The sequence below is a fragment of the Camelus bactrianus genome, chromosome 23 (genome assembly GCF_048773025.1).
Source record: "Camelus bactrianus isolate YW-2024 breed Bactrian camel chromosome 23, ASM4877302v1, whole genome shotgun sequence".
Lineage (NCBI taxonomy): Eukaryota > Metazoa > Chordata > Mammalia > Artiodactyla > Camelidae > Camelus > Camelus bactrianus.
In genome coordinates this window covers 3156598-3182885 of record NC_133561.1, presented here as the reverse complement: position 1 = coordinate 3182885, position 26288 = coordinate 3156598, and the positions used below count along the sequence as shown (strand labels likewise).

Here is a 26288-nt window from a genome sequence, read left to right as displayed (position 1 = left end):
AGTGGATTTGGCTAAATTTTTTAAAACGCAAACTGTATAAAAGATGGTGACAGAGAAATAGTAAAATGTCTACATTTTAGTATAAGACAAATTTTAAACAGTGGATGTTTACAGCTAACATTTTGTGAGTTTTTAATTTCTGGTCATTGAGTGAAGAGAGCTATGATACATTCACTTTTTATCACAAAGATAAATATAAAACGATTACAATCAGTGCGCAGCCTGAAGACTTTGTGGGAACGACTCGAGGGAGAATCAGTTTTAGTTGGAATAGTCGTCAGGACCTAGAGTATAATTATTATCTGTAGTTTGAAGATGCCCAGTGTGACACTGGCTCCCTGCGAAGGAGGGAAAGCAGCCCAGATCTACAGGCAGGAGAGTCAGTGCTCCTCCTTTTAACGACTTGGAAGGGATGAGAGTCTCATCTGGGAGTCTTCCAACCCAAGCCTCCCCTCGGGCTGGCCGGCATCCTGGCCTGCCGCGCCGAGCTCGCACGCCTCTGGGAGTGAGCGGGGCGGACAGGGGGCCGGCTGGGTTGAGTGGGACAGGATTTGGACCTGAAGACTGGGGCACCTCCCCCTCTTCTTAGCCCGTCTTACAGAACTACTTTCTTTATGAAATAAGGGTCATTGTGTCGTTTGCTTCTTTTGCTAAGTTGAGTTTGTCAAGGTTTTGTCCTATGGCATTGAGCACAGCCTCCGTTTTCAGAAGCCTCTGCAGAAGATGAGGTGACGTTCTCCGCCTAACAGCCTCGTCCAGCCGCTTTATTGCTGCAGGTCTGGGGGATGGAGTGGCAGCTGCTCTGAGGGAAGAGACCTGCTGCAGTTTGAGCTGATGCCCTTGAAACTCCAGTAAGGCTCAGTGCTGCCAGCAGTCCTGTCCTTGGTCCCCGCGCTGCCCGCACCCCCAGCAGCGTCTCCTGTCCCCTCTCCTCAGAACCCCCACTCCCCCTCCTCTCTCTCAGCTGCTGCGCCCTTGCTTCCTGTTTCACCAACAGACTGAGGCAGTCAGACGAGGACTTCCCCGGGACCTGCAGAGCGTGGTCGGCCTCGTCTGCCCTGTCAGGTGCGCCAGCCCTGCCCGGGCCACCAGAGCCGTGTGCAGCCCCACGCCGGCTGGGCGCTTCGTGGTGCTGTGTGCTGCGAGGTCTCCCATCTAAACGGCGAACCAGAACAAACCCCAGCCAGAAAATGGCTTTCAAAGTCCTTCTTTTCTCCAGCTGTTCACCTCTCTCTCTGTTGCCTTTTGCTGCTGAGTCCTTAGCTGTGTAGGTCTGTGTCCTGTTCCCCCTTCGCTCTCTTAGGTGTGCTCCGGGGGGCTTTCTCCCCTCCCTGCCGCCGAGGCTGCTCTCGCCCCGGTCCCCGGGGCCTCCTGTGCTCAGTCCCTGCGCCACCCTTAGACCTTGTCTTCCTTGGTCGTCAGCTACACCTGAGAGAGTCGGCCGCACTCTGTTCTTTGAAACCTGTTCATTGCTCCGCTTCTGAGAGCCTTGTTTCCTTCTCGTCTTAATGGTCCGTCCTTTGCCGACTCCCCTCCCCTCCTGGACTCTTCACTGCGGAGCTCTCTGCGGCTCAGAGCGTCTTGCCCTCTGTGCCCTGCTTGGAGATCCCTTTCAGGTTCATGATCCTGAGTATGGTCCATGTGCTGGTGGCCTCTCTACTTTAGACTGGATCTACCTCCTGATCCCAGACGCGAGCAACCAGTCACCTACTTGACATCAAATTTGCGTGTCTCAAACTGGGCACATGTGAAACTGAACTGTGAATATTCCTGCAAACCGTCTGTGTGCAGGCCTCTCTGTCACAGTTGGCGGCATGTCCCTCCTTTGACCTGCTCAGGCCGAAGCTCCTGGAGACGTCCCCGGCCCCCCCGTCTCTCGCATGTCCTGTCTCACCGCTGACGGGTCCTGCAGCGCCCCCTTCTGCATACACTTGGGTGCGAGTACTTCTTGCCTCCTCTGCTGCTGTCATTCTGCTCAGTTATTTTCATTCTCCATGTAACTTACTGCGGTCACTCCCCAGTTGGTCTCTGTTTCCATCCTGTCCTCCCTTCAGTCTACTGTCAGCACATAAGTCAGGGAAAAATTATATAACATTTAAATATAAAATACACAATTTCAGTCAAATCGTATCTGTTTAAAATCTTTTAATAGTTTCTCATCCTTCCTCATCGTGGCTCCCCCCACTCATCTTCTTCCAGTGTGCGTGCAGACGCCGCCTTCCTCGGCCATTCCATGAAAGCCGTCCCTTCACACCCACCCAGTAAGCCATTTATCCCTTTTATTTTGCTCACTGTCTTTCCTCTTTCTCCAGAGTATAAACTTCATTCCCGGTCCCCAGAACAGGACCTGGAGCAGATGGTAGGCATTCAGTAAACACTTGCTGAAGACAAACGTGGTGTCAAGTCAACCCATTCTCTTTCTTCTCAAGCACCACTTTTTAAATGAATATTAAAATGTATCAGTATCTCTAGAATTTTTAGGCACAAGTTCAAGCAGTGGTCCATACCTTGGTGCCCCCATCAGAGGGATGGTAGGAAGCCATTCTTGGCATCACTTTGTCAGACTAGACGTGAGGAACGAGCCTGCATCGCAGCAAGGAAGAAAGCTCAGAGAGAGAGAGAGAACTTCCTCCAGGAAGAGCTTCCACAGCTCTCTGAGCCCAGGACTCACGTGTTGTCTGAGATGTCTGAGCTCTTAATGTACCTTTTTTTTTTTTTTGGTAAAGCCTGTGTACAAATGTAAATATATATAGTAAATGGTTTATTAGGAAAAACCACGTACAGCCTGCACTTCTTACTTTCTTTCCACCTCCTTTTTTTACCGGGAGTGAGCCTCCTCCCCCCGTGGTCGCTGTCCCCTGTCACCTGGCACGTGGGGCGGCTCACTCTCCGGTCCCCGCGCGGGGAGGGTCAGCGGCAGAGGCTCACCCTCCCCATCCGCAAAGACTCTTCCAGACCCAACCCCGCTCCTTCTTGGGTGGGGGGCTGGTGAGCCCCGCCGCGTGGAGGCTCCGTCTCGGCCTCCCGGTGGCCCCAGGCTCCCTGCCTCGCCGTCACCTGCGTCTCGCCTTCGTCCCGGGCGCAGTGCCGCTGCTGCTTGGTTCTTGCAGCGCGCCCGCCCCGTGCCGAGCGGTTTGAATGTCCATCACCCCCGACACCAGGCCGCCGCTCACACCTCGCACACGGGGAGGCCCGGGCTCGCCCGGCCCAGGTCACACGCGGCCCCGGGGTGGGGCTGTCGGCCGGCTCGCTTGCTTCCCGGAAGACGCTCCTCACACACTTCCTGGCCGGTCTCACCGCCTCAGTCCTCGTGACCCTTCGTGTTTCCGGGCACCTCCGGCTCCTCGTCTTCGAGGTGACGTGTGCCGTGTTCTGGCCCGGCCTGTCCTCCCTGGGTCGGGTAGCCCTGCCCGCCTGGTTGTCCGGACCGCAGGCAGGCGGGCCTCATGCTTTGCGTTTAGCCAGTTTTCCTGCCCCCTTGACTGGACTCCCTCACTAGCTAGTGAACCTGCGGATTCTTCACATCCTGACGGTAACCGCTCCCCTTTAGATTCCTGCCACCTCTTGCCTAGCTTGTTGCAGAAGCTTCGGATCTGGTCTCTTTACCTCTCGTGTTACTGTTTCTAGTTCATTCTTTACATTGTAGCAAGAGTCATGTTTCCAAAGTGTACCTTTTGTTGCGTTACTTTCTTTGACTTTTGGGATGGATTCTGCATTTTCACGCATGCTGGGGAGGGTCTTGCATCCCCTGGTCTCCTTTCTCCTCTGCAGCTGCACCTCGTGTCACTCCCTGCTTTGGACTCGGGTTCAGCCTTATCTTGCTTACATTGCACTCTCTTTGGGCTCCAGGATCTCGGGTGCCAGGAGCTGTTCGGGGAGATTCAGTCTCCAGCAGAAGGTAATAAGCATGAGGGCTCATTATAATGTACGTGAACTACATGAAGAGACCCCGAGGAAAGTTCTCTGAGAGGAAATGTGAAATTAAGAAGACAACAAAAAGATGACTCGTTTTTGGGTCATTTCATACACGGGTGTGCTTCTAGTAAATGAGAATACATTCCACCAGGAGTGCAGTGCTCACGTCTGTAGGTCGTGTTTTGTATCAGTGAATAAGTAGGTAACGGGTGCTCCATAAATCCGTGTTGAATGAATGGATTGATCTCTAAATGAAAGCAAAATAGTAATCAGTCTAACTGTACTACGTTAATATCATATAGATTTTAGTTACTTTAGAGTTATTTTAGGAAGTGACTGTGGTGCCATATAGTATAAGAGATCTGTCAGATGAGAAGTGGTATCAGAATGTTTAGAGCCTGGCTGAGCTCTGGATTTAGATTGATTGTTCATATTTACATATTTAGGGATAAGTGTTTCTCAAATTTTAGAGGAAGTACCTTGAGGGATTTAGATGATTAAAAAAATGGGGCTGCAGAAAGGGTTCTCTCATCTTCTCTCTTGGAAATTTCTTTTTGAATAGTCCATTGAGAGTGGTGTGGGCAAAGATGAGGTCAACATGAATCGAATAGTTTCCAGACGCTACCTGGAACTGCATTCAGAGCCTGACATATAGTTTTAAGAAATACAGTGATGAAAGTTGTTCCGTTTTTGAGGGTGAATTTGATATTTGGAGATAATTTAAAAATCCGTTGGAGCCAAATATGTACTTGGTGAAAAAAGTATAGTCTTGGTAGTCATTCTTCCTTTGATCAAAATGAGCTGTCTTCTTAAATGAGGCCAGTGATTTTCATATGGTTCACAAGCTGATGACAGTTCCACAGGAGGGGTTCTGAATACATGTTCGGCGTTGGAAGCCTTCCTAGAGTAAGTGCATGTCTTCCTGTGGTGCGGGTTTGAAGAGCAGCGTTCAGTGTATAGATTCTAATGTGTTCGTTAGAATTCGATTGTATCATTTTACATTTAGGATACCTTTATATTTCGTCTCCCTTTATATCATTATTATGTGACTATTATATGACTTTCATATGGCCTTGGTTATGTTTGACAGATTTCTCACTAACTATTCATAAAACAAATATTTCCCAAATTTAGAAATTTTGATACATTTCTTTTTCCAAGAGCACTTACATAAAATAAATTTAATGATGCATTCTTTTTGTTTTTCCCTTGACTGGACCTCATTTGGTGCAGGAGGACAAGAGGGTGGTGGAGGAGGAGGTTTTAGAAGAGTTACCATGAGGTGGGCATCCAGTGGAGGGTGAGGAGAGCACCAGGAATCAGTGTAACTCAACACTACCTTCCAGAACCAGTGGTGGAGGAGGTTGGACAGTGGATGACACTGGCCAGAGTGAGTGAGCAGAGCGAGAAGGGAAGGCGGAAGATGGTACCCTGTGGAACACCAGCATCCGTGGGGAGGAGGATGTGGAGGAGCTGGAGGAGGCGGGAGGGCTGGTTGGTGTGGTGGCTTAGAGCACGAGCTCTGAAGTCAGATTGCCTGGGATGAGTGTCTGGGACCCTCCAGCCCCGACTGTCTAGCTGTGTGAGAGAGGGCAGGTTATTTAACATCTGTAAGCCTCACTTGTCTTATCAGTAAATTAGAGAAACAGTAGTTTTTACCTCCAGCAGATATGGAGCTTTCACTGTGGTGCTGGGCACAGAGATGGCACTCGTTGGATGATGATGGTAGGGCCAGTAGTTAGTGCTGGTTGGATGACGATGCTGCTGATGGTTAACCCTCATTAGAGGGTGGCGATGGTGATGGCGACAGTGACTGCGTTCTACACGATGGTCTAGGCGCACAGGTTCCTCTGCCCATGGCCTGCTTCTGCATCATATTACGTCCTTTATTTGGTTTTTATTACCGCTTTCTGCCCACACTGCTTCTTTAGCCTTGTTTATCTCAGTAACTGGTATCACTGTCCATCGAGGTGCACAAGCCCACATCTATGACTTACCCGCTCTGTCCCCACTCCTCAGACTCCACTCCTCAGCATCCTCTCTGCCTCTGCCTCACGGTCACATCCTGATTCCGTCTGCTGCCGCGTCTCACTATAACTGTCAGGTCAGGCCCACAACCTTTCTGTCCAGGCTCCCTGCTCCCACTCCTGCGATCCTCCTCCTCCTGTGCCCCACTTCCTTGTGCACGCAGCGTCCTGAGTGAGTTCTCCCTGTGAGTGCGCGTGAGATCACGGCGCAGCGCTTCTCTGCCGGCAGCCGGGGTCCTTCCTCTTGCTGCGGCGCATGGCGTGGCCGCCCGCGCATCCCGCCTCCGCCCCGCTCCCCGTGCGCCAGCCCGTCTTCCTTGAACACACGAGCTCATTCCTTCCCGAGGACATTTTCTCCAGGGGTTCTTTCTGCTCTTCCTTTTCCTTCTGGTTTTTCAATCTCAGCATAAAGGTCACCCCCTCAGCAGGGTCCTCCCAGAGTTACCCAGTCTAAAATAACCATCCACTCTTTTCCCACTGTATCGCTCCATTGTATTTCTCTGCATAGTACTTAAATATTAGATACTACTGTGTATTTGCTTACTGTCTTTTTATTGTTTTTGTATTTGTTTGCCCCCTCCTCCATTAATAATTGTGGAATAAATGAATAAATTGTGGAAACCTCTTCCCTCTATTTGTCTCCGTCCGTCTCTGTCTCCCTGAGCCTTTTGCCTGCCCTATTTAATTTTACGGGTATAGCTGATGGTGCTCCTGGCGGGTGGGAATGTCTTTGTCATTAATTAACTATCCTGCTCATGGTATGCTGGGAAAGGTAATCGGTATTTTTGGTTACGTAATTTGGATATAGTGATTATTATGCTGTGTGGTGTAACTAATGATGCTTAAATGATACAAACACCAGGGTCTTATAAATGTTTAATCAGGTAATTGGTTATATTTGGTCACTCATTTTTCTTATGCTACAGTGAATTGTCTCCTTTGTTTGATATAAAGCCAGTAATAATGATTAATGGCGTATTGTTCCAACTGACGTAAATCTCCGACCCTTAGTATCTTTAGGAATAGGTTACTGCTGAAGTAGTTCAAGAAATTTTAGGGAAGTCATTTCTCAAATGGAAAGAAGCATGACTAATTAGACTCTGCTGGCACATGTGGTTTTTTAAAAAAAATGTGTTTCTTTTTTTTATTTTCAGTGAGGTTTGTAGAAAGTAATACATAACAGAGTTGTTAGATACTGTCAAAAAGATATTCTAGTTTGTGTAGTTTGGAGATGAGTAATCTCTTTTTAATGATCGTACATAGCATGAACTTTATTGCCAAATAAAATAGAAAAGCATTTTGAAGTTTTGTTACTTTTAAATTTTGGAGAAATTTAGGAATATTAATATAAAATAAGATTTTTAAAATCACATAGTTGGTAATATGAAAATCACCAGTAAGAGATAAAAGTGCAATAACAATATAAACCTTATTAATGGTGTTAAACACTGTAATTAGCAGTGGCTTGTGATCTAACAGCACCTCTAGGAGTTACCAGGACGTCGCTTTCTCTCTGGGGAGTCTGTGGAGGCCGTGCTGTGACGCTTCTAATCCCCCCAGAGAGAATTACCATCGTAACGTTGTCCTGAATTGTCTTACTGCTCATTAAATGTCCTTGCCATCACATTTAAAGTAAATTAAGGAAATTAATTTAGTCCTAGGAAATTGTTTAACAAGTTTGCACCTGTGAGGATATGAGCCCGTGGCACAGCAGAATGAATTTTATTGTAGAATGAAGAGTATTTCTGTGAAGGAAGCAGCTAACACAGGCTGGCACGTAGAATCCTGATCAGGTAGCGGGATCTGGTGGTATGTGATTGAAGTGCAGATTGACAAGAGATTCGTTAGTGAGAGTGCAGAGCGTTTCAGGTGTTGTGTAAAGCTTCCTTCACTCTCGGGTTTGGTTTTTTTGTTTTTAGTTGTCACATATGATTTTGAATGTTTATTTTGTGTTTCTATATTTCAGGACTCTTCTATAGGATACCTTGTTAGTACACATATCTCAAGAGGCTAAACATGGTACTTTACCACAAAAATGTAATACAAATGCTGCCAATATCAGTTTTAATTATGTCCTTTATTAAAGGAGTTGTAAGTGTCTTATAGTTAGTAATTAAGAAATAACAAAAAGCCAGTAACAATAATAAAAAAAAAACCTATGTAAGCTTATAGTTAACGTTATCTATGTTAATTAGTTCCATTTTGAGACTTATTCCATAAATGAATCTGTTTAAAATTTCTTGATGGGGTGTGTAGTCTTTATTTAGTAATTTTAGAAGATCCCTTGTGCTGAGTTAGTCGCGCCCTTTCTCAGTTTCTTCTGTCACAAAGAGCTTGCAGTGTCAAACTTGTAGGGTTTATGGGCTTTCAGACAATTACTCTCTTCCGTTTGCCTGTGACTTTAAACTTCATTTTAAGCATGTTCCAACCAGGTAGCTGAACTGCCACCAGACGTGATTTTATAAATGAGATGGCCCCCCACGGTAATTAGGGGGCCTTTGGGCAAAGTAATTTTAGTTAGATGTAGTTGGTGTGTGTCACCATGGAGCCTGGGACCCAGGGGTTAGGCTCTGCCCTTCCATGAACCAGGAAGGCGATCCACGTGGTAACTGGGGGACACTGGCTAGAAGATGGAGCCCAGGCCCGGGTGGCACCTGCTCCCAGTGAGGAAGCTGCTGGCACAGGGGTCTAGCAGGATAGAGACAGACTCCAGTTGGGGCCCTGAGGAAGACAGACCCAAAAAGAACACTGAAGTAGAGACTAAAGAATTACAGTCCTAAAAACTCGAGGACCCCAGTGCCCTGTGAGGAGAGGGTGGGTGGAAGGATGCCGCCCCACCTGGGAGGGGAGCTGTAGGTGACAGTGAGCTCGTGCCACGCACCTGGCTGTCCGGTTGACACTCCGATGCCGGGCCTGGGTCTGCTCGCCCTACCTGAGAAAAGGAGGAAGCCAGATCTGGGTGGCTGCCTGGCTGAGAAAGGTTCTGAGATACTGAGCACTGAGTCTGGGCGTGGAGCCCAGGCCTTGCACACTCAGTGGGGACCCTGTGTGTTTTCTGTGGGGCGTCTTGGGTGCGCCTGGCTCCCGGCGCTCAGTGTCCGCATCGCATCGCCCTGGGTCAGTGGGGGTTACTCAGTGTCCTTTAATGCTGGGAGTTCATGGGGAGTCCGTTCCCTCTGCTGGGAAGCTGTGAGAGGCAGTTGTGGGTCTTCTCACTGGCACTGAGTTCTTCCAGGGACATTCACTTAGTAAATATCTATTGTCTGTTTCATGTCAGGCCACCTTCCTGGCATCTGGATACAAGGATAAAGCTTGGCTTTTGGCTTTGAGAAACTGTGAGTGGAGGGAGAAATACATTGTGTAAACAAATGATTAGAATCCAGTTCGGTGCGGAACCCAGCGTGGTGCCTGCACTGAGGGCTTGTTGGCAGAGCTGACTGCTGTCGTGCGGGAGCGGAGGCCAGAGCAGAGGCTGGAGCCCGGGTGGGCGGAGGGTGGTCCCCAGACAGGCTGGCGGCTGAGCCTCTGAGTTTTTAGGGTGAGAAGCACAGTTCTTCAGAAGACGTGGGACAAGCCGATGCCTTGCGCTGAGCGGCCAGAGCTCACGTGCACTTGGGGACAAATGGTGTGGCTGGTGCGGAGGCCCAGGGTGGATATGCAGGTAACACAAGAGCCCTCTGTCGGAGGTGGAACAGAGTAGGTTCTTTCTTTCGTAAAAGTTGAAAATCCTTTAAATGACTCACATCAAATCCAAAAGCCATTTTGTACGGCTCAGAAAATACCCTGATCATTAAGGGACTGCGGGGCTGAGACCCAGTTTATCCGCCAAAATGAGAACAGGGGAAGGCAATTTAAGGGATTTTATTTGGTTTTTATTTTCTGCTCATTTGAATCTCATTACTTTGCTGAGTTATTTTATTCCCAGTATAACTCTAATATTAAATTAAAAATATGGGGAATTGGACATTATCCAAAAAAAGAGAATATAGCTCTTTCCTCAGAATAGTCCTCTACTTGAGTGGGCACTCATTTGAAGATATCACCTTTTTATTTTAAGCACCTAATACTGGCGACTTAGGATGGGACATAACTCATCAGAATGAAGTACGGCATCGGATGCAGTATCCCAGACTCATTACCGCAGTGTGTGTGTTGCCTGTCCCATGAGCTCCTAAAGGAGACCTCATCCTGCACAGGCTTGTTTTTATATAAACTGCAGTATGGCACAGGGACCGGGGTGGCTGGGATGTGCAGCTATGCTCCTTCTCATGTCAACTCTGCACGTCTACACTGGCTGACAGGACATGGGAGCAGATGAGACAAGCTGTCACTCACCCACACTGCCCTTTGAAGAAAGGCCATGGGGGGAAAAGGTGCCTCAAATGGGCTGTGAAGTTTACATACACTGCCCACTGTTAAACAGATTACGTCTAATGAAGTGTCTAATGCTCAGGCCATATCAGCCTAATCCTCGGTGGCAGTTCATCCCTCAACTGCCAAAAAACACCGCCCTCTGGCCCTCTCTCGCCACTCTGGCCGCCAAGCACAGGGAGGTGCCCAGCCTTAATAAACCAAGACAGTGTGTGATCTGACATGCAAATATAGGTCATTGCATATGTAAATGTGTGATTACAAACCTGCATGCCAAAACACATTAGTGAGATTCTGCTCTCAGCATGCGGTTGTCACACTGCCTTAGCAGTTCACGCTAATATTTGTCAGTTATTGTGCAGGCAGAAGATGGAATTCCCAGTCAGATCTAAAGGGTGTGGACTGTGTGATAGCAGCCCTAATGATGAAGCTGTATTTCACTGTTGAGAATGACGAGTGTTCATCGGGAGAAAGATGGTCTGTGCATTTTGGGGAGAGGAAGGAAATCTATTTCTTAAATGCTGCAGACTACCCCAGTGTGTCAATTCAAAAAAAAAAATTTTTTTTAAGATTTCTTAGAAAAGCATGGACAATTGAAAAATGTCTCTCCTCTTTAAATGAAACTTTCATTTGAAGTTAAGAAAACTAAAAAAGTTGCTAACATCAGTTGATCTGAGAAGCAGACTTGTTGTAAGTTTCCTTTGTTAAATGGGTGCTGTTTGGTCACAGTGACACAGTTATAAATGGATCTCAGCAACTACGAAAAGAAACCATATAACCGAGCAGCAAGGTAAATTGTTTTGTTTCCCTTTATTTTGTAATTTTATTTTTCTTTTATTTTTTTGTTTTCAACATACGTCTCTATTCCCAGCTTTGTTTTGTTTTTTCATGAAAAGACCTGAAATTGAAAATATCTGCAGAGCATCTTGGTCTCCTGTTGTAGGTGACCGTTCAGTAACCGTGACAGTCAGCAAAGGGCGTACTTGGGACCAGATAGACATAGATTTGGTTTGATGACATCTACATTATAGGATTGTCATGAAAATTGAAGTGGGTGGCATATAAAGCCTTAATACGTAGGACCTGCTAAGTTGTAGATGCCAAAATGGAACTTCCATTACTGTGGTAGTTGTTACTTTTATTTTATTATAATGATTATTTATGGTTTTATATCTGTAAAATGAATTTGTGAAATCTGCTGTATTCTGGTTGCTTTGTATGTCTTAAAGGAAGAATGGTATTTTTCTTGACAGTATTTTGGGCTTTCAGAAGAAAGAAAAATATGATAACAGAAATTATTACTTTTTTTCTCTTTTTGAGAAACACTGCATTTGAATGACAGTGAAACTTTAGTAGAATTTTGTAACATTTTTGCTAGCTTGACAGAGGTAGTGAAATTAACAAGATAACATATATGGGGGGGGTAATGTACTGCCCATATGTCAGAATAGCCCATGGCCCTCTGCGTAAGTCATGGGGTTGTCAGCCTTAACCACAGTTTGTCTGGGGGGCTGCGCGTTCACATTGACTTTAGTGTATTTAGGAACCAGCATGCTCTTCGGCTGCATTAATAGGTATTTAATGTTCATTCTTACTAGAGGGTGCACAGTCAGGGCCCACAAGAGTGTTTTGTTTACTCCAAGTTGGCTCAGAGAGCAAAGGAAGTCCAGAAGGATGAGAGCAGCGGGCTAAAAGGCCTACAGGAGTGTACTTGCCAGCAATCCAGGGATCCTGAAAAGGCCCATGCATGCTTAGCCAAAAAAGAGATGCTGTAAGTGCATATGATAGCTAACTAGACTATTCTGTTATATTTTTTACAGGTATGGATATTGAGTGTCAGTGGAAGCTTAAAAGCCAGCGTTCCCTGGGTGTAGGTAGTAACCCCAGTAGTAGAAAGGGTCCGACTGCAGTGGGTGTTGAGTTAATGTTTATCCTGCGACTGGTTGAATGAATGAATGAGTCCATAAACAATGGGTGATATGTGTGAGATGTTGAGTTTTGCCTCAAAATGGGAATGGGTGCTGTGCTCCCTCCACACCCTGTAATTATTTCTCTCCCAGCACCGCTGAGAGCCTCTTCCATGTACCTGGGCCATCTCTGTCAGAGCAGACGCATCTCCCATGCACCTGTTTCCCTAGCAGCTGGTACAGCGCCTGGCACTTAGGAAGTACTGAAAAGTGTTAGTTTTAAAAAGAAATGACTTTGTCCGCAAACAATAGAAAAAATTGTTTAAAAATGTAATTATGTACTAAGTGAAAGAAGCCAGTCTGAAAAGCTCCATCCTGTAAGAGTCTTAACTATGCAACGTTCTGGAGGAAGTGAAAAGCCCAGTGTGTGCGTGGGGGGGTGATGAAAGGGCAGGGCAGAGGATTTTCAGAGCAGACTCTGGTACCATTGTTGTGGACACACGTCGTGATACGTGTGTCCAGACCCAGAGAGTGCACACACCTAGTGTGAACAGTGGACTCGGGGTGGTGGTGGCATGTCGGTGGCACGGGCCCATTCTGGTGGGGGCGCTGATCCTGGGAAACCAGTGCATCTGTGGGTTCAGGGTGTGTCGGGAGTCTCTGTGCCTTCCTCGTAGTTTTGCTGTGAACCTTAGAAGTGCCTTAAAAAAAAGTAAGTCTTTTTTAAAAAAAAGTGATGAGGAAGTGGTAAACTCCCTGCTGCTGGAACTGTTCTTGGCAGAAGTTAAATAATTTTCAGGAAGTTGAGAAGATTTTCATGCATTAGGTGGCAGATTGGACTAAATGAATGTATGTGTGTATTTTTTTATATATGTGAATGGTTCAGTAAATACATGTCGGATGAATGGATGTCTGCAGGTTTACCATAGGAATCACCTGCTTATGTGAAAACAATCCACGATTGTGTGTACACTGTGTGACTGAAAACTTTTCTGACTTTTTTAATTACAGAAGGCCTTACGACCCGATATGGGCTATAATACGTTAGCCAACTTTCGAATAGAAAAAAAAATTGGTCGCGGGCAATTTAGTGAAGTTTACAGAGCAGCCTGTCTCTTGGATGGAGTTCCAGTAGCTTTAAAAAAAGTGCAGGTAAGATGACTTTAATTATCTAAATCAGTGTAAAATTGTACTGTGTGAATAGTGAATAGAGAAAAGTATGTCCTGAGTGATTGGGTGATGACAGTCTGAAGTTGAGAATGATGGGAAAGAATAAAAATTGTGCTTTAAAAGCTGGAATTGAGTGTAGGACATGGTGGAAATTCATGTTTGGTTTTAATATTACTTTTAAAATTTCACTGGCTTTGTTTACCCAGATTGAATAACGAGTGGAATGACCTTAGAAAAGCTGTCACAGCTCTAGATTTGGGGAGGCGGATCTGAGTTGTCACCACTGCTCCAGCTGGACATGTGAGCGGGAGCGGTGTCCCCCGCCAGGCCCAGTGGCCGTGGGCCCCGCGGGAGGGGAGCCGACTTAGAGCCTGCGCTTCCTGAGGGTGGCGCGCGGCCGGCAGGGCTCGGGGAGGGCGGGGAGGGCGGGGATGAAGGTTGCAGAGAGAACCACACTGTAAATAAAGGAAAACTGGAGTGAACTTTATTTTCTGGAAAATTACAAAAAAAAAATGAAGTTGGTAAAATGAGAGGATTGCGGTCCTGCTGAAAACCGCGTGCTGCGTCTGTGCGGTTCTGGAGTCAGCCTTGCGCAGCGGCGCGCACTCCTTCCGCTTGTCCTCGGGTGCGTGTGTCTTTCTCCCGCTCCTCTCGTTACCGACCAGGATTCTCTGGCTCCATAATCTGTAGAAACTGATAAGAGGGCAGAGGAGGGACCCCGGGAGGCTTTACTGGGGCTCGTGCTGCAGCAGAAAGGGGCGAGGACAAGGAGCAGGTGCCCTTGCTTGCTCCCTGGGGGGTCCGGGGGTGGGGGATCTGGAATGAGGGTGGGGGTGGGGCGATGGGGTGGGGGTTGGGGGTGGCTTAGGTGGTCGCCACCCCCCTGCTGCTGCTGTGCCCAGGGGTCACAGTAACCACCCCCCCCCCCGGCCACCGCTGCTCCCCACACCTCCGAAGTGGCAGTTGGATCTTTGGTCTTTTTGTATCTTATTGTTCATCACTAGGCCCCACCGCACAGGCACGCAATTCTTTTCAGTCCCTTCCAGTTTCTGTGTGTTCTGTTGCTCAGTCGGGTGCAAGCATTGCAGCCTAGAGTCCCAGGTCCCAGGTCCCAGGTCCCAGCCTGTCCCCGCTGACCAAGTCCTGCCCCCGCCCCTGTGGACTCGTCCCGCTGAGCCAGAGTCCCGGGCGACTCACTGCCCTGGGAGTCTAGAACGTCTCCATCCACCTGCCCTCTGGTCCAGAAAGCCCTTGCCTTTCTGCCTCAGAGTGTGCTTGACAGTTTTCCTTACCTTTTTCAGGGAAGGTGGTTTTGTTCACACCGGCCTGTGGGCTTCCCGTTTTACTCTGCAGCCCTGGGTTCTTTTCTTGGTTGAGACCTGTGGAACCTCAGTGTCCTCTTACAAGTATATATAATATATAAACTTGGTAAAGGACCAGTATATTTGTGACAGCCATTACAGAGATGAACAGTTTTCACTTACATCTTTAAGGAAACAGTAAATATTTATGAAAGGTTTATGGGCATATGTGTTAGATGTGAAGAATCTCTGGTCTGCACCGCTCAGCTCGCAAAGTAAAACATCAAAAGTAACTTGATGCACGCCTGCCTCTCCCTTCCCTGTCCTGAATTGTGTGTTGATCATTCCTTTCTTTTTCTTTGGAGCTTTCCCCTCTTCTATCTGTGTACATTTCTGAGTAAATCTGTTTAATGTAGTCACGTGCTGGTGCGTGTGGCGGTTCTTTATTCTTTGTGCATATTATACACACAGTGCGCGCATATGCGTGTGTGTCTAGGATTCGTTTACATGTGTCTGGTGCTCAGTTTTTGTTACGTCTGCCTGCTGTTTAAGTTGTGCACAGCTGTTTGCTGTTACAAACAGCACTTCCATGGTGTTCACACGTGTGTTTCCTGGAGCACATGTGCAAGAACGTCCCTGCTTGTGTGCCTGAGAAGGAAAGTGATGAGCGCAGGGATGCGTGGTTGGCGCTGTGAGTTAGTACCAAGTTACCCTACACTTGCACCCTTTGACCACCTCACCGGCAGCATGTGAGGGTGGCCGTCTTCCCTCTCGCCACACGCCACTTTTAGTAAGAAAATACAGCCTAAAATGCAAGTATTAGTGTTATGACACAGATGGCTTTAAGAATGATTATTTCCTTACAAAAGAACTCTTTGATCCATTTTTAAAAGGTATCGAATTCTGCAGAGTATCTCTGGGCACCACAGTGGGGAAGAAGAAACTACTGATTCTGTTCCTACCCCCTCGGGGAGAGAGGTATCTAGAGCAAGTAACTGCTGAACCCTGGGCGTGGCTTCCTGATGTAAATAGTTGGTGGAATGGAGATGTCAGTTGGAGCTGTTGGAGTTGGTGGAATTGAGCGTAAGCCAGGCTGTCGAGGCGAGACCGGGTTCTGGGGAACGTTGAAACCAGGAACAGGAGTTTGAATAGGAGGAGAGTAAGGACTCACCATGGATTCTCCAGGGGGGTAATAATCTGCCAAATTGGTTATTTTCAAAATAAAGTACCAGCGGAACACACAGCACGGACCAGAGAGAAGACAGCTGCTGGTCTGCGGCAGGGCGGGGTTGGGGGTTGCTGAGAAACTGGCCGGAGGCCCCTGCGGCCTCCCTAGCCCCCTCCTCCACTCTGAGTGTGGACAGAGGCAGAGTGCTGTTCTCATGTGGTTGCATTTTAAATCACAGAGCCTTGTCTTTCGAAGTGACTTAGAAAGAAAAGAAGGGAAGAAAGGAGGGAGGGAGGGAGGAAGAACAGAAGCTCTTCCAGGCCTCTTATAACTCCGTCTGTATCGTTTCATGTTGCCCGTACATTTCTTCCCTTTGATGGACATTGGAATGGACCTGAGTTAATCTGCCCAGTTGTGGTTCCGGTCTGTGCCGGGTAGATGTGTGCCCCTCCAGCTGCCCCCATCCCCCACGTGATAACCCTCGGACACGTGTTGCCCGCTGTGCCAAGTTCAGTTTGCCCTCTTGGGTTTTGCTGTTCCTCTGTGCTTTTTAGTGTAGATGTTGGGATATCTTCTAATTTATGCAAGAGAGAAATGGTGTTGCAAAGATATTCTTAGCTTATTTAATTAGGAGACAGTCTCTTAAACCTTTAAGAGGAGAAATATATTTGCATTTCAGAGCTGTTACTGATTTTTGTGATGTATGGCACTTGTGCTGAGCAGTAAAGACCATGGTTCTTCCTTTTAAAAAGCCATCTCTGCAGCTTAGTGGGAAAATGTTTACTAAAACATTGTTGACCAGACACTTCTTTTCTGAAGACTCCTAGCACCTCTTCAGAAACTCCATAAAGAATCAGATACTGGATTTCCTCGTGAGACTTGTTATTTTAGGGCTGTGTTACCTGTCTAAAGGGCTGTGTCACTGTTCCCAGCGCTTCTAGAATCTGCCCTCGATAGGCTGGTTGAGTTCATGTGTTGAAAGTCTGCGTTTATAACTCACTTCTCTGCTCACAAATCTTTCATGAGACTCTCGAGAAGCAGCGCCCAGACTCCTCAGCTCAGTTCTCAAGGCACTGCTCCGCCTTGTCCCCCAAGTCCAGGGTCACGGCTCTGCGGCCTGTAAGCACTGGTGATGCCCTGGGCATTCGCTGCTAGCCGTGTCGGGGGTAGAGAGTGTGGGCCGGACACACGGCCCTCCGGGACGGAGAGCCCACGGTGCCCGGCTGCGCTCCCCAGTCTTTAGGGAAATTCACTCGCATCCCACCATGATTCCTTTGCCACAATTAAGATGTGACTACTGTGACAGTTTCGAAATTCTACCTGCAGATACACTTCCCTGTCTCCCTGCTTCCCTCCCTCAGCTCCCTCAGCTCATGCCTGCAGTGTCACTGGTCACCTGGGCTCCGCGGTCAGTGCGGGAGGCTAGGGAGGAAGAGAAACAGAGTGAGGGACTCGTGGGACTCAGCTCTCCTCTCTCTCCCGTGCTTCCACCCCGTCCTGGTCTTCTACAGCCGCTCTCCCGCCCTCTCTGAACTCTGACTGAAGGTCTGGCTTCAACGGTTGACTTTCTTGGGACTTTGTCAGCTCTCCGAGCAGTGCTGGCATTTCCCCTTCAGACACCACCCCCTACCCCGTCTTGCTTGTCCCCAGTCATTGTTCCTCTTCTCAGAGTTTTGGTAAAATTGGAAGACGATCAAAGAAGACATTTTAAAGATTCAGAGAATATCAAGAATTTATCAGCCAGTACTTGCCAAAACACTACTGCTAACTTTGTTCTTAGCAAGTATAAAATCAGTTTAAAAATTCAAAGAAACTTTGGTAGAATTGGAAAAAGATGCTTTCTGAAGACTAGCTTGTAAGTAGTTAATGGAAAATATTTTTACAAAATCCAGATTTTTTTCTGTATATATTGCCTTATCTTGCTCATGAAGTCAGACAGCTTTGAATCTATGTCTGGGAATGATTATCTAAAGATTCAGCTTTTATTTTTGTCTTGACATGATGGCTAAGAGAAAAAGCAAGATACTTGTGAATTTCCAATGAAATGTTTTTGGTTCAGAATTTAGTTTTGCCTTAAATGGCCACCAGTGCTTCTTTCCTCAGTGTTTGAGAAGTGACTTCATATTGAGATTCAGTTAAAAATAAAAGTTAATTTGTAATTGTAAATTAATTTAACTATAAGTTGAATTAAAGATTCGTGATTTCTATGTGGCACACTTCTGTCTTGGTATTTTGTGTCCAGGGAGGAGTTCCTAAAACTATCATAACATATCTTATTCTCATCTTGCTCGCTGTCTTCTGTGTTTTAATGTTTTTCCCATCATAGAGACATTGATTACTGGGAGGTTAGTTTTACATATGTCTCCAAGTTGGTGATTTTTTCATTTTAATCACTCATACCAGAATTGTCCTTTGTGGCCTTAAATTTTCCAGGAATTCCTTCAAGGTCCAAGACCCCAAATTTCTTTGAGTTATCCCAAGTGCCCTGTGAGCGGTAGTTCCCAAGAGTTGACGTCCTCCTTCACGAGTCAGCGAGTCAGTTACTTCTCTTGCCTCGTTGGTTTTTAAGCATAAGTGGTGTGTGTGTGTTTGTGTGTTTTGTGTGTGTGTGTGTTGTGTGTGTGTATTTCATACTGGTAACTAACATCAAGTTCAAAACTTTCTGTTGATGTAAATATTGGCCATTGTTGTTTAACTTGCTGTACAGCAACACCATTTTTCTGGCATCTTTTGGCAGTTTGGAGAATGAGGGGCTATTCTATGTGAAATTGTTGAAGTTTACTGCTTTCAGTAGTGAACTTTTCATTTTTACCTACTTCTGTGAGGAGCCTTGTGAGGGGCATTACACTGTCCTGCAGGTGTAAGTCAAGTGCGGGGCCCCTGCCAGTCCCCCTCCCTCCCGGCAGCCCCCCTCCCCCCCAACCCTGAGGCCCTCACGTCAGTCTGCGCAGCAGCGCCTGCGGCCGGCTCGGGTCCGGTTCTCGGGCCCTGTCTGCAGCCTGCCTCGGATGGTGTGCGTCCTGAGGGCGGCAGGCTGCTTCCTTACTTGTGTGCATAATGAAACCTAATAATAGGTTGACATTTAGCACAGTTTTGTGAGTGATGGAAGAGCAGGGGCAGGAACACGTTATCCTCATTTATGCTTGGAGTATTGACTTATTAAGGTATTTTCTGCAGTATTTAGCATATTGCTTTTTTATTTACTTTTCCACACACTTGAACCATTGAGACACTTCTTTGTTTTCAGAGACATACTAAAGAGCCCTTTGATTATATTATTTATTTTCATGTTTTTTACAGTTGATCAGCGTTCCTCAACTTTGCCTTTATTATCACCTCCAAGGAGCCTTTTTGGACATTTTTTCCTAATCAGCCCACCCATGCAATTTGAACTCCATAGATATGATATACCTGTTTATGTGTTATATGTAAATCTGTGCTTAAAAAGAGCAAGACTTTGTCAGCCCTCTCTCCGAAGAACCAATTTTCACCGCTTTGGAGTGGTAGCCCCCTCAAGGATGCGTGCATTAGATCTTTCAGACCCAGTCTGAGCGTATACATTGATGGTCAGCGGTTGAGGGCTTGGACGTGTCTGGTTCCAGAGGGACAACCTGGAGGATGACCTCTGGCCGCTCCATCAGTTAGCTGTGTGAACTTTAGCTCCCTAAGCCTGCTTCTCTTCATCTGTGAAGTGGGGACGCTGCTAATACTGTCCTCATAAGGATTAAGTGAGAATTCAGTGAGTAAGTTCATGCAGTGTACTTAGCACGTTGTTCAGTATTTTAACTATTGATTAGATTAACATATCACAATCTCACAACTTCCATTCTGCTCTGTTTGAACTTAAGACTTCGTATATCCAGCTATTCTCTTTTTCCATTTTTAACGTTTTGGATGGAAGAATGTAAGCGCTAGTGGTGGCGTGAGATTAAACACCTAAGGCCTCACAGCTTCTCAGAGCTGATTGGGAAGAGCACTTCCTAGTGTGTGTGATGGTGTGTGACGTGTTGCAGTGGACTCACATGCTAGCTTGAACCATAGGTTGCTATTTTATTAAGTAATTCTGGATTCTGTTTTTAGATATTTGATTTAATGGATGCCAAAGCCCGTGCTGATTGTATCAAAGAAATAGATCTCCTTAAGGTAAATAACAAATGTACTGTTGACTGTTTTGAACATAACTGAATATGTAAATAAAAGTGATTTATTAAAATATCATACTTATAAGCAAAAAGATTTTTGAGACATAACATAGGCCACACTGATTTCAGATAACATTATATAAATTTGAAGTCAGAATATTGAAGAATGCAGTTACCTTTTGAATTCATTATAAAATAATTTAAATGGAACATTTGGTAGGATTAGCTTTTTTTCCCCATTTCAAACTAGGAAATTAATCAAAAAGACATAAAACATTGAAGAAAGTTTTTCTTGACAATCCCAGTTAGACATGTTCTAAATGTTAAGTAATATAAATGCATATTAGTGTTATCACAAGATGTGATATATTGAGAATGTGGACTGAATCAAATGGCTCCCATTTTAAAAATAATATTTCTGTATCTTTTTCCCAGATTTAGAAAGGATGATGTAAAGAGAATGTCGGAATTATCTTTTCAGTTTCTCATCCACTCAGAGAATATGACTGAAATTTTAGTTATCTTCATACTACATTTATTGTAGTGAAATTTCTTTTGAGAAATATATTTTTAATTTTTAGATAAGACTTGGTTTTTTATGCCAATTTTGTTTGTGCCTGAAATGAATCAGATTTATTCAAAAAGATAAGAGTAAGATAAAAATGAACCATGCTTTCCACTTTTCTGTAAGTTGTAGTTATTTCTTGGTACATGAAGTCATTGCTTTAATAAACCTTTGTTAGAGAAATACTATATCATCATAGAAAATGTGGGGGGAAAACCTGTAAGTATAAAGAAGAGAAGAAAATCATGCACATACTCGCTAGGGTAATTCTTGAGTAAGTTTCTTTGAGAAACTGTTTTATATGTTAACTCACTTAAAGATTAAACAAAAAGATTGTAAATGTGTATAGATTGATGCGTATATTTCTGAAATTTTTCTTAGGATTTTATGAATCAACTGCATAGATAAATTCAGACTATTTGTATTATTTGATGTAAAAGCTGTATTTAGATACAATATAGTAGATGCTAGATTTTTACCACTGGTTGGAGTTATCCTTGGCTCAGCCTTAACGTCAAAGTAAGAGTGAAAAGGGATACTTCATTTGCCATTGAGTGCCCTTAAATGACAGTTACCATTTTGAAGGATATACTTTTTGACATTTGGTGATTTAATTCTGTCTTTTTTACACATATGTGTATATTTATTGGGCAGAGCAATACTTTTTAAAATTTTAAGTGCGTAATTTATTATTTCTAGTAAAGAATATTAAAATTCATTGTTATCTAGTTTTACTTTCAATAACTATAATACTTGTTTAAAAATTCACTAGGTTAAAGAAAAATACAGTCATATTAAGATTTCTGTAACTTGAAAGGCATTTTAACTAAGTTTATTCTTAAGTTATGAAACTGTAAGTGACTCTTGGGAATTCACAGTAAGAAAATTTTTGGTGCCTGTTTTTTTTCCTCAGCAACTCAACCACCCAAATGTAATTAAATATTATGCGTCATTCATTGAGGATAATGAACTAAACATAGTTTTGGAACTAGCAGATGCTGGTGACCTATCCAGAATGATAAAGGTAAGTTGTTTTTTTTTTAAACTAAAGATTTGTTTTTTCTAATAGAGTTGTATGTTAAACGTTTAGGCTTGTGAGATTCCTTAAAGACCTCAGAATGTTGCTTAACATGTAGTAGGCGTGTAATAAATGGTAGGCAGAGTGATGGTCTGATTATGAGGCCGGTTTGCCTGGGGAGGTTGATGCTGGTCCACTTAGACGTATGAACACTCCAGCACCAGCCTGGAAGTAGACCGAGGACTTGTCTTCTGTAAGCTGAAGCTGACTTCACCCAGCAGATCACCCTTGATCCTGCATCTCTGGACAGCAGGCACGGGGCGGAGGGAGGTGCTGGAGCAGTCTGACCTGGGCTGCCCCTGCTTTGGGAGGGAGTCATGGAAGGAGAAAGTGGGCCTTGAATTCAGACTTGTGCATCCAACCCCGATTCAACGACTTAAAAGTTGATTAACTTTCTTTTCTAAGGGCACATTCATTGTGTTTAAGTTCAGCCACAAATTATAGGAACCCCCCCCCAAAAAAAACTAGCCTAAAAACTGCTTATCCTTGGGCTTAACTTCGTAACCTGCTTCACTTCTTCTGTGTGCCACATCTCCTCCAAAACAAAGTAAGAAGGGAACCTGTTTCCTAGGGTTATTTTAAATGATTGATTGATTGATACTTGCTAAGAGCTTAGAAGAGTGCCTCCCACTTAGTAAGGCTATGTAAATGGAAGCTGTCGCCATATTATTAATGTTATGTGTATTTTTCTGCTACATAAAATTCTGGGGCTAATATGGCAGTTCTGATCTCAGATTCTCAGAGACCAGGCCTGATTACAGCTGGTCTGGGCGTATTTGCTGCTGTATCCAAGGCACATCCCCGGACTCTGGCCACACAGCGTTCCAACCTGCTAGCCAGAATTTAGTCCGGATCGTGTCCACCTGCAAGGGAGGCTGGCGCCTCTAGTCTTCATCTGTCTGTCAGGTGCCAGCTAGACTCCATTACTCTGGAAGATGAGTTCAGCAGTCTGGAAGTCAGTGAAGGCCAACAAGATGAAAAGCAAGGGCTGTGAATTGTGAGCTTGCTTGCCGGAGCAAGGGAGTCGACCACTGCCGTGTGCGTGTTGGCAGAGATCTCAGGCGGATGGAAGAGCAGGAAATATTTTTAGTGGGTAGAAGGGGAGGCTTCAGGTTGGAGGCCGCAGGCATGAAGGAGCTGTGGGCAAGCTCACTAATCCTCCCCCATGAGCTGGCGTTCTCTGGTTGGTCCTAAGTTGGAAGCGGGGACAAAAATTGGGGAAGCTGTCAGTTACCAATCAAGTCCTGGCCATTCTGGCTGATTGTTACGGAAGTTACTGGATCACCACTAGTGAGAGCAGCCCGGCCTCCTGCAAGTCTGATGGAGCAGAGCAGGCTGGCTTCCCAGGCAGTTTGTGAAAGATAAAAGGCTGGCTTCCTGGTCGGCTTGCTGAGGCCGGTGGCTCAAAGCTCTGTTTTTATACATGGTCTGGCCGTTGTCTGTCTGTGTATTCAGTCTCTCAGGAGATACTGGGGCACAGCCAGTCATCTCCTGCCTGCAGTTACTGTAAGGGGTTTTTAAAAACAGTGCTAGGTGCGTTATAGGCATTATCTTGTTTACTCTTCACAAGGATCCTGGGAGGTGATTTTGACACTTAGAGAAGATCATTACTAGTAAATAGAAAAACTGGTGTTTGAAATTAGGCTCGTCTGATGCAAAAATCCATGCATTTTACTTTAGTGGCCCCTAAAGATTTTTGTATCACAAAACTTCTTTGAAAAATCAAATAAAACCCTTGACCTTCTTCCAGGAAAATGCTGGTGCGTACACAATTTGCATTCTATTACAAGCCTTTGCAGGCTCTCTGATTAAGGCGTTTGTGGGTTGGCTAGTGTCAGTTAAGAAGGTTAAGAACCCTGCTCTCTAGTGTGAGTTCAGCGTCAGCCACTTCAACTCTTATGTCACATAACTTCTCTTAGGCTCAGTTTCCTCATCTGTAAGATGGAGACAGTTTAGGAATTGCTTTTTAAATGATAAAAACACTGCATAAAAGGAAGGAGTATCCTTTCACAGAATGCTATCAAGCTGACTCTGTTTATGTTTAAAGTCCCATGTAAGATGACTCACTTGTAATCAGCTATCTGACTTTCTGTTGTAGGGACTTCCCACCAGTGGCACAAACAGCTAACCACCAACAAAATGTGTCTTTGCAAATTAATTAACAATTTTTAAAAATACAGTATTAATTTTAAAAAGAAATGCAAATGAGGGGAGGTTATAGCTAGAGTGGTAGAGCATATGCTTAGCATACAGGAGGTCCTGGGTTCAATCTCCTAATTACCTTCCCCCCAAAAAATAAAAACTAAAAATTAAAAAAAATGCAAATACACAAATGCAGAATTTTACGAAACAGCTATCTGTCAAGATGAGACATATAAAAGCAAGTGTAAATAATCCTTGCCAGAGGGACAATGAATGTAAAATTCTCGGCTGAGACCTTTCTTTAGGTATAAGAGCTATTTAATTGCTTATAGTGGAAGGAAAAGAGGGCAGACCCCCATGGGGAAGTACCTCAAATCCCTGCTGAAGGCAGGTAAAGGAAACCGCTTCAGTTATAAAGTCTTGCTGTCGATGGAGAAGTTGATGGTTTAGGATTTTGATTTTAGGGTTTCTCGCTCTCTCTCCATCGGGTTTGCTTTCTTTGCTGCTCCTACGTCACACTTAGGGCACTGTGCCTGGGCAGACGCCAGGGCGCCTGGAGGAGGGCGCCGCTGACCCTTCCCTGCCTGGGAAAACTGGCGCAAGGCCAGGGTGCCTCCAGAAGCCCTGTGACCTCCATCCCCAGCAGATTCAGATTTCCCCAGCCAGTGACGGAGGAAAAATTTGTCAGTGTGATCTTATATTTACTGTGGTGATGAACTCAGCTTCCTGTTTAAACAGACTTGCTGTCCATTGACATCATCAAGGAAATTTTTTATCAGCTGCCCCAGTGGCCCCAGTAAGATTCAGAACAACAGAATTCTGTTTGGTAACAAGTAGTAACTTGCCATTATAGAATTGATGGCTGTACCCTTAAAACACCCTGGGGGCTTCTGACTAAATTTAAAGGTATCTATCATGTAAAAGACTATTTAAGGCACTTTTTTTTTTTTTTTTTTAATAAAAGGTGTCAGCTGATTCCTAGTGAGTTGGAAGCTTCTAGAGCAGCTTACTGTGCTTTGGTAGGGCACTGGGGCGGCTCCTCTGTGAAGGGTTAGTGACATCAGTCCTCCCTCTCCAGGAGGCTTTATCGTGTACGCCTTTAATGACCTGGTCCTTTACCATCAGTCTGCCGAGTCAAGACGTAAGACATTCCGGGTCTGGCTTTCCCGATCCTCTTGGAGCCTGCACTTACAGACCTTGCAGTAGTCTCAGCATATCGGCCGTCACAGCAAGTTCTCCCAGTACCCAGAGTAGAGAGTTTGACCAAGCAGTTTCACTTGGGTGGAATAGCCTCATTTCCTGGCTGCATTCACATATGTCTCCTGCAGTGTGGTGTTTTAGACCTGACCAAATACCCAGTTATATTGGGAGGGAGTGATGAATTTTAATCACTTGGAAGGATCTGACCTGTGAGAACCCTTCTGGCCCTTCATCTAATAGGATTAATATGATCACAGATGGATGCGTTTTAACAGAACACAGAGTTAATGGCTTTTCTCTCTGTTGACTTAGTAAGCTTAATGTTTGTAATTTTTTTAATATAAGGTATCTCTGGTTTTCTCAAGTGATGAAGATCCTTAACTGTCCGCCTGCATTCCCGTCCGCCTGCATTCCCATCCGCCAGAGGTGACCACTGACTTGCACGTGCAGAACCCTTCCCGACTTCATTTTGTACCTTTACACTCAGACACACACAAATAAAAGAACATATACTGGTGTGTGTGTTCTTTCTCAGACACAGCACAGTGTACTTAGTGATTGCTTTATTGAGAGACACTTGCACTGTTTCCATTGTTTTTAATTCTTATAGAGAAAGCTCCAGGACCAGGCCTTGTATGTTTCAGTACAACAGCATCACACACACTCTATTCAATAGACAGTTACATCCATTTCTGTAAATAATGTTGCTGGGTGATAGGGTATGTGCACCTTAAGCCATAACAGATACTGCCAAATTATTCTTTCAAATAAATATACCAATTTGTGGCCTTTCAAAACAGCACTCTTTAATTTATTTATTGGATATTTACCTCATGCTGTATTCATGGTTCATGCCTTCTTGAAACTCATTGTCTAGTGGGACCAAGAGGCATTTAACTAAAACTCACAGGAAACTGTATAACTGGAGTTGTAATAAGTTTTATAAAGGAATAAGAGGGTCTAATTGTAGTTTGTAACAGGACGGCCAAACCCTTCCTGGGAACTCTGAGGGCAATAGAAGGTGGTGCTACATGACCTTGAGTTAGCTACTTCATCTTAATGATTGAGATTCTGTTTCCTTATCTGTGAAATTGGGTTAATACCTGCCGTGGAGTGTCATTATGAGGGCTAAATGATAAATATGTATGTATATATGTATTCTATTTTTATAGGGATATATACAAATATATGCACACACACATGTAATTATATGTGCCTCTCTGAATATATTCCATCTATCCGACAGCTGCTAGAATGTTCTTATTTCACTTCCTTTATCTCCCCTGTTCCAGGGGCCCGTCG

The 26288-nt window shown here is 45.1% G+C and overlaps 1 protein-coding gene across 8 annotated transcripts in view; it reads left to right on the top strand.

Moving 5' to 3' along the window:
- NEK7 (NIMA related kinase 7) overlaps nucleotides 1-26288 on the top strand; it is a 132105-nt gene that overhangs the window by 51732 nt on the left and 54085 nt on the right. For 6 of the 8 annotated variants that reach the window (XR_012501780.1, XM_074351576.1, XM_074351574.1 and 3 more), the window contains 3 exons: nucleotides 13232-13372; nucleotides 19940-20002; nucleotides 21480-21590. Coding sequence is in view for 7 of the 8 variants with exons in the window: in XM_074351576.1 (XP_074207677.1) it covers nucleotides 13232-13372; nucleotides 19940-20002; nucleotides 21480-21590 (315 nt within the window). In the remaining variant the exon portion in view is untranslated. The remainder of the gene's footprint in view (nucleotides 1-13231; nucleotides 13373-19939; nucleotides 20003-21479; nucleotides 21591-26288) is intronic. The other 2 variants (XM_074351580.1, XM_074351579.1) reach the window with 1 other exon arrangement.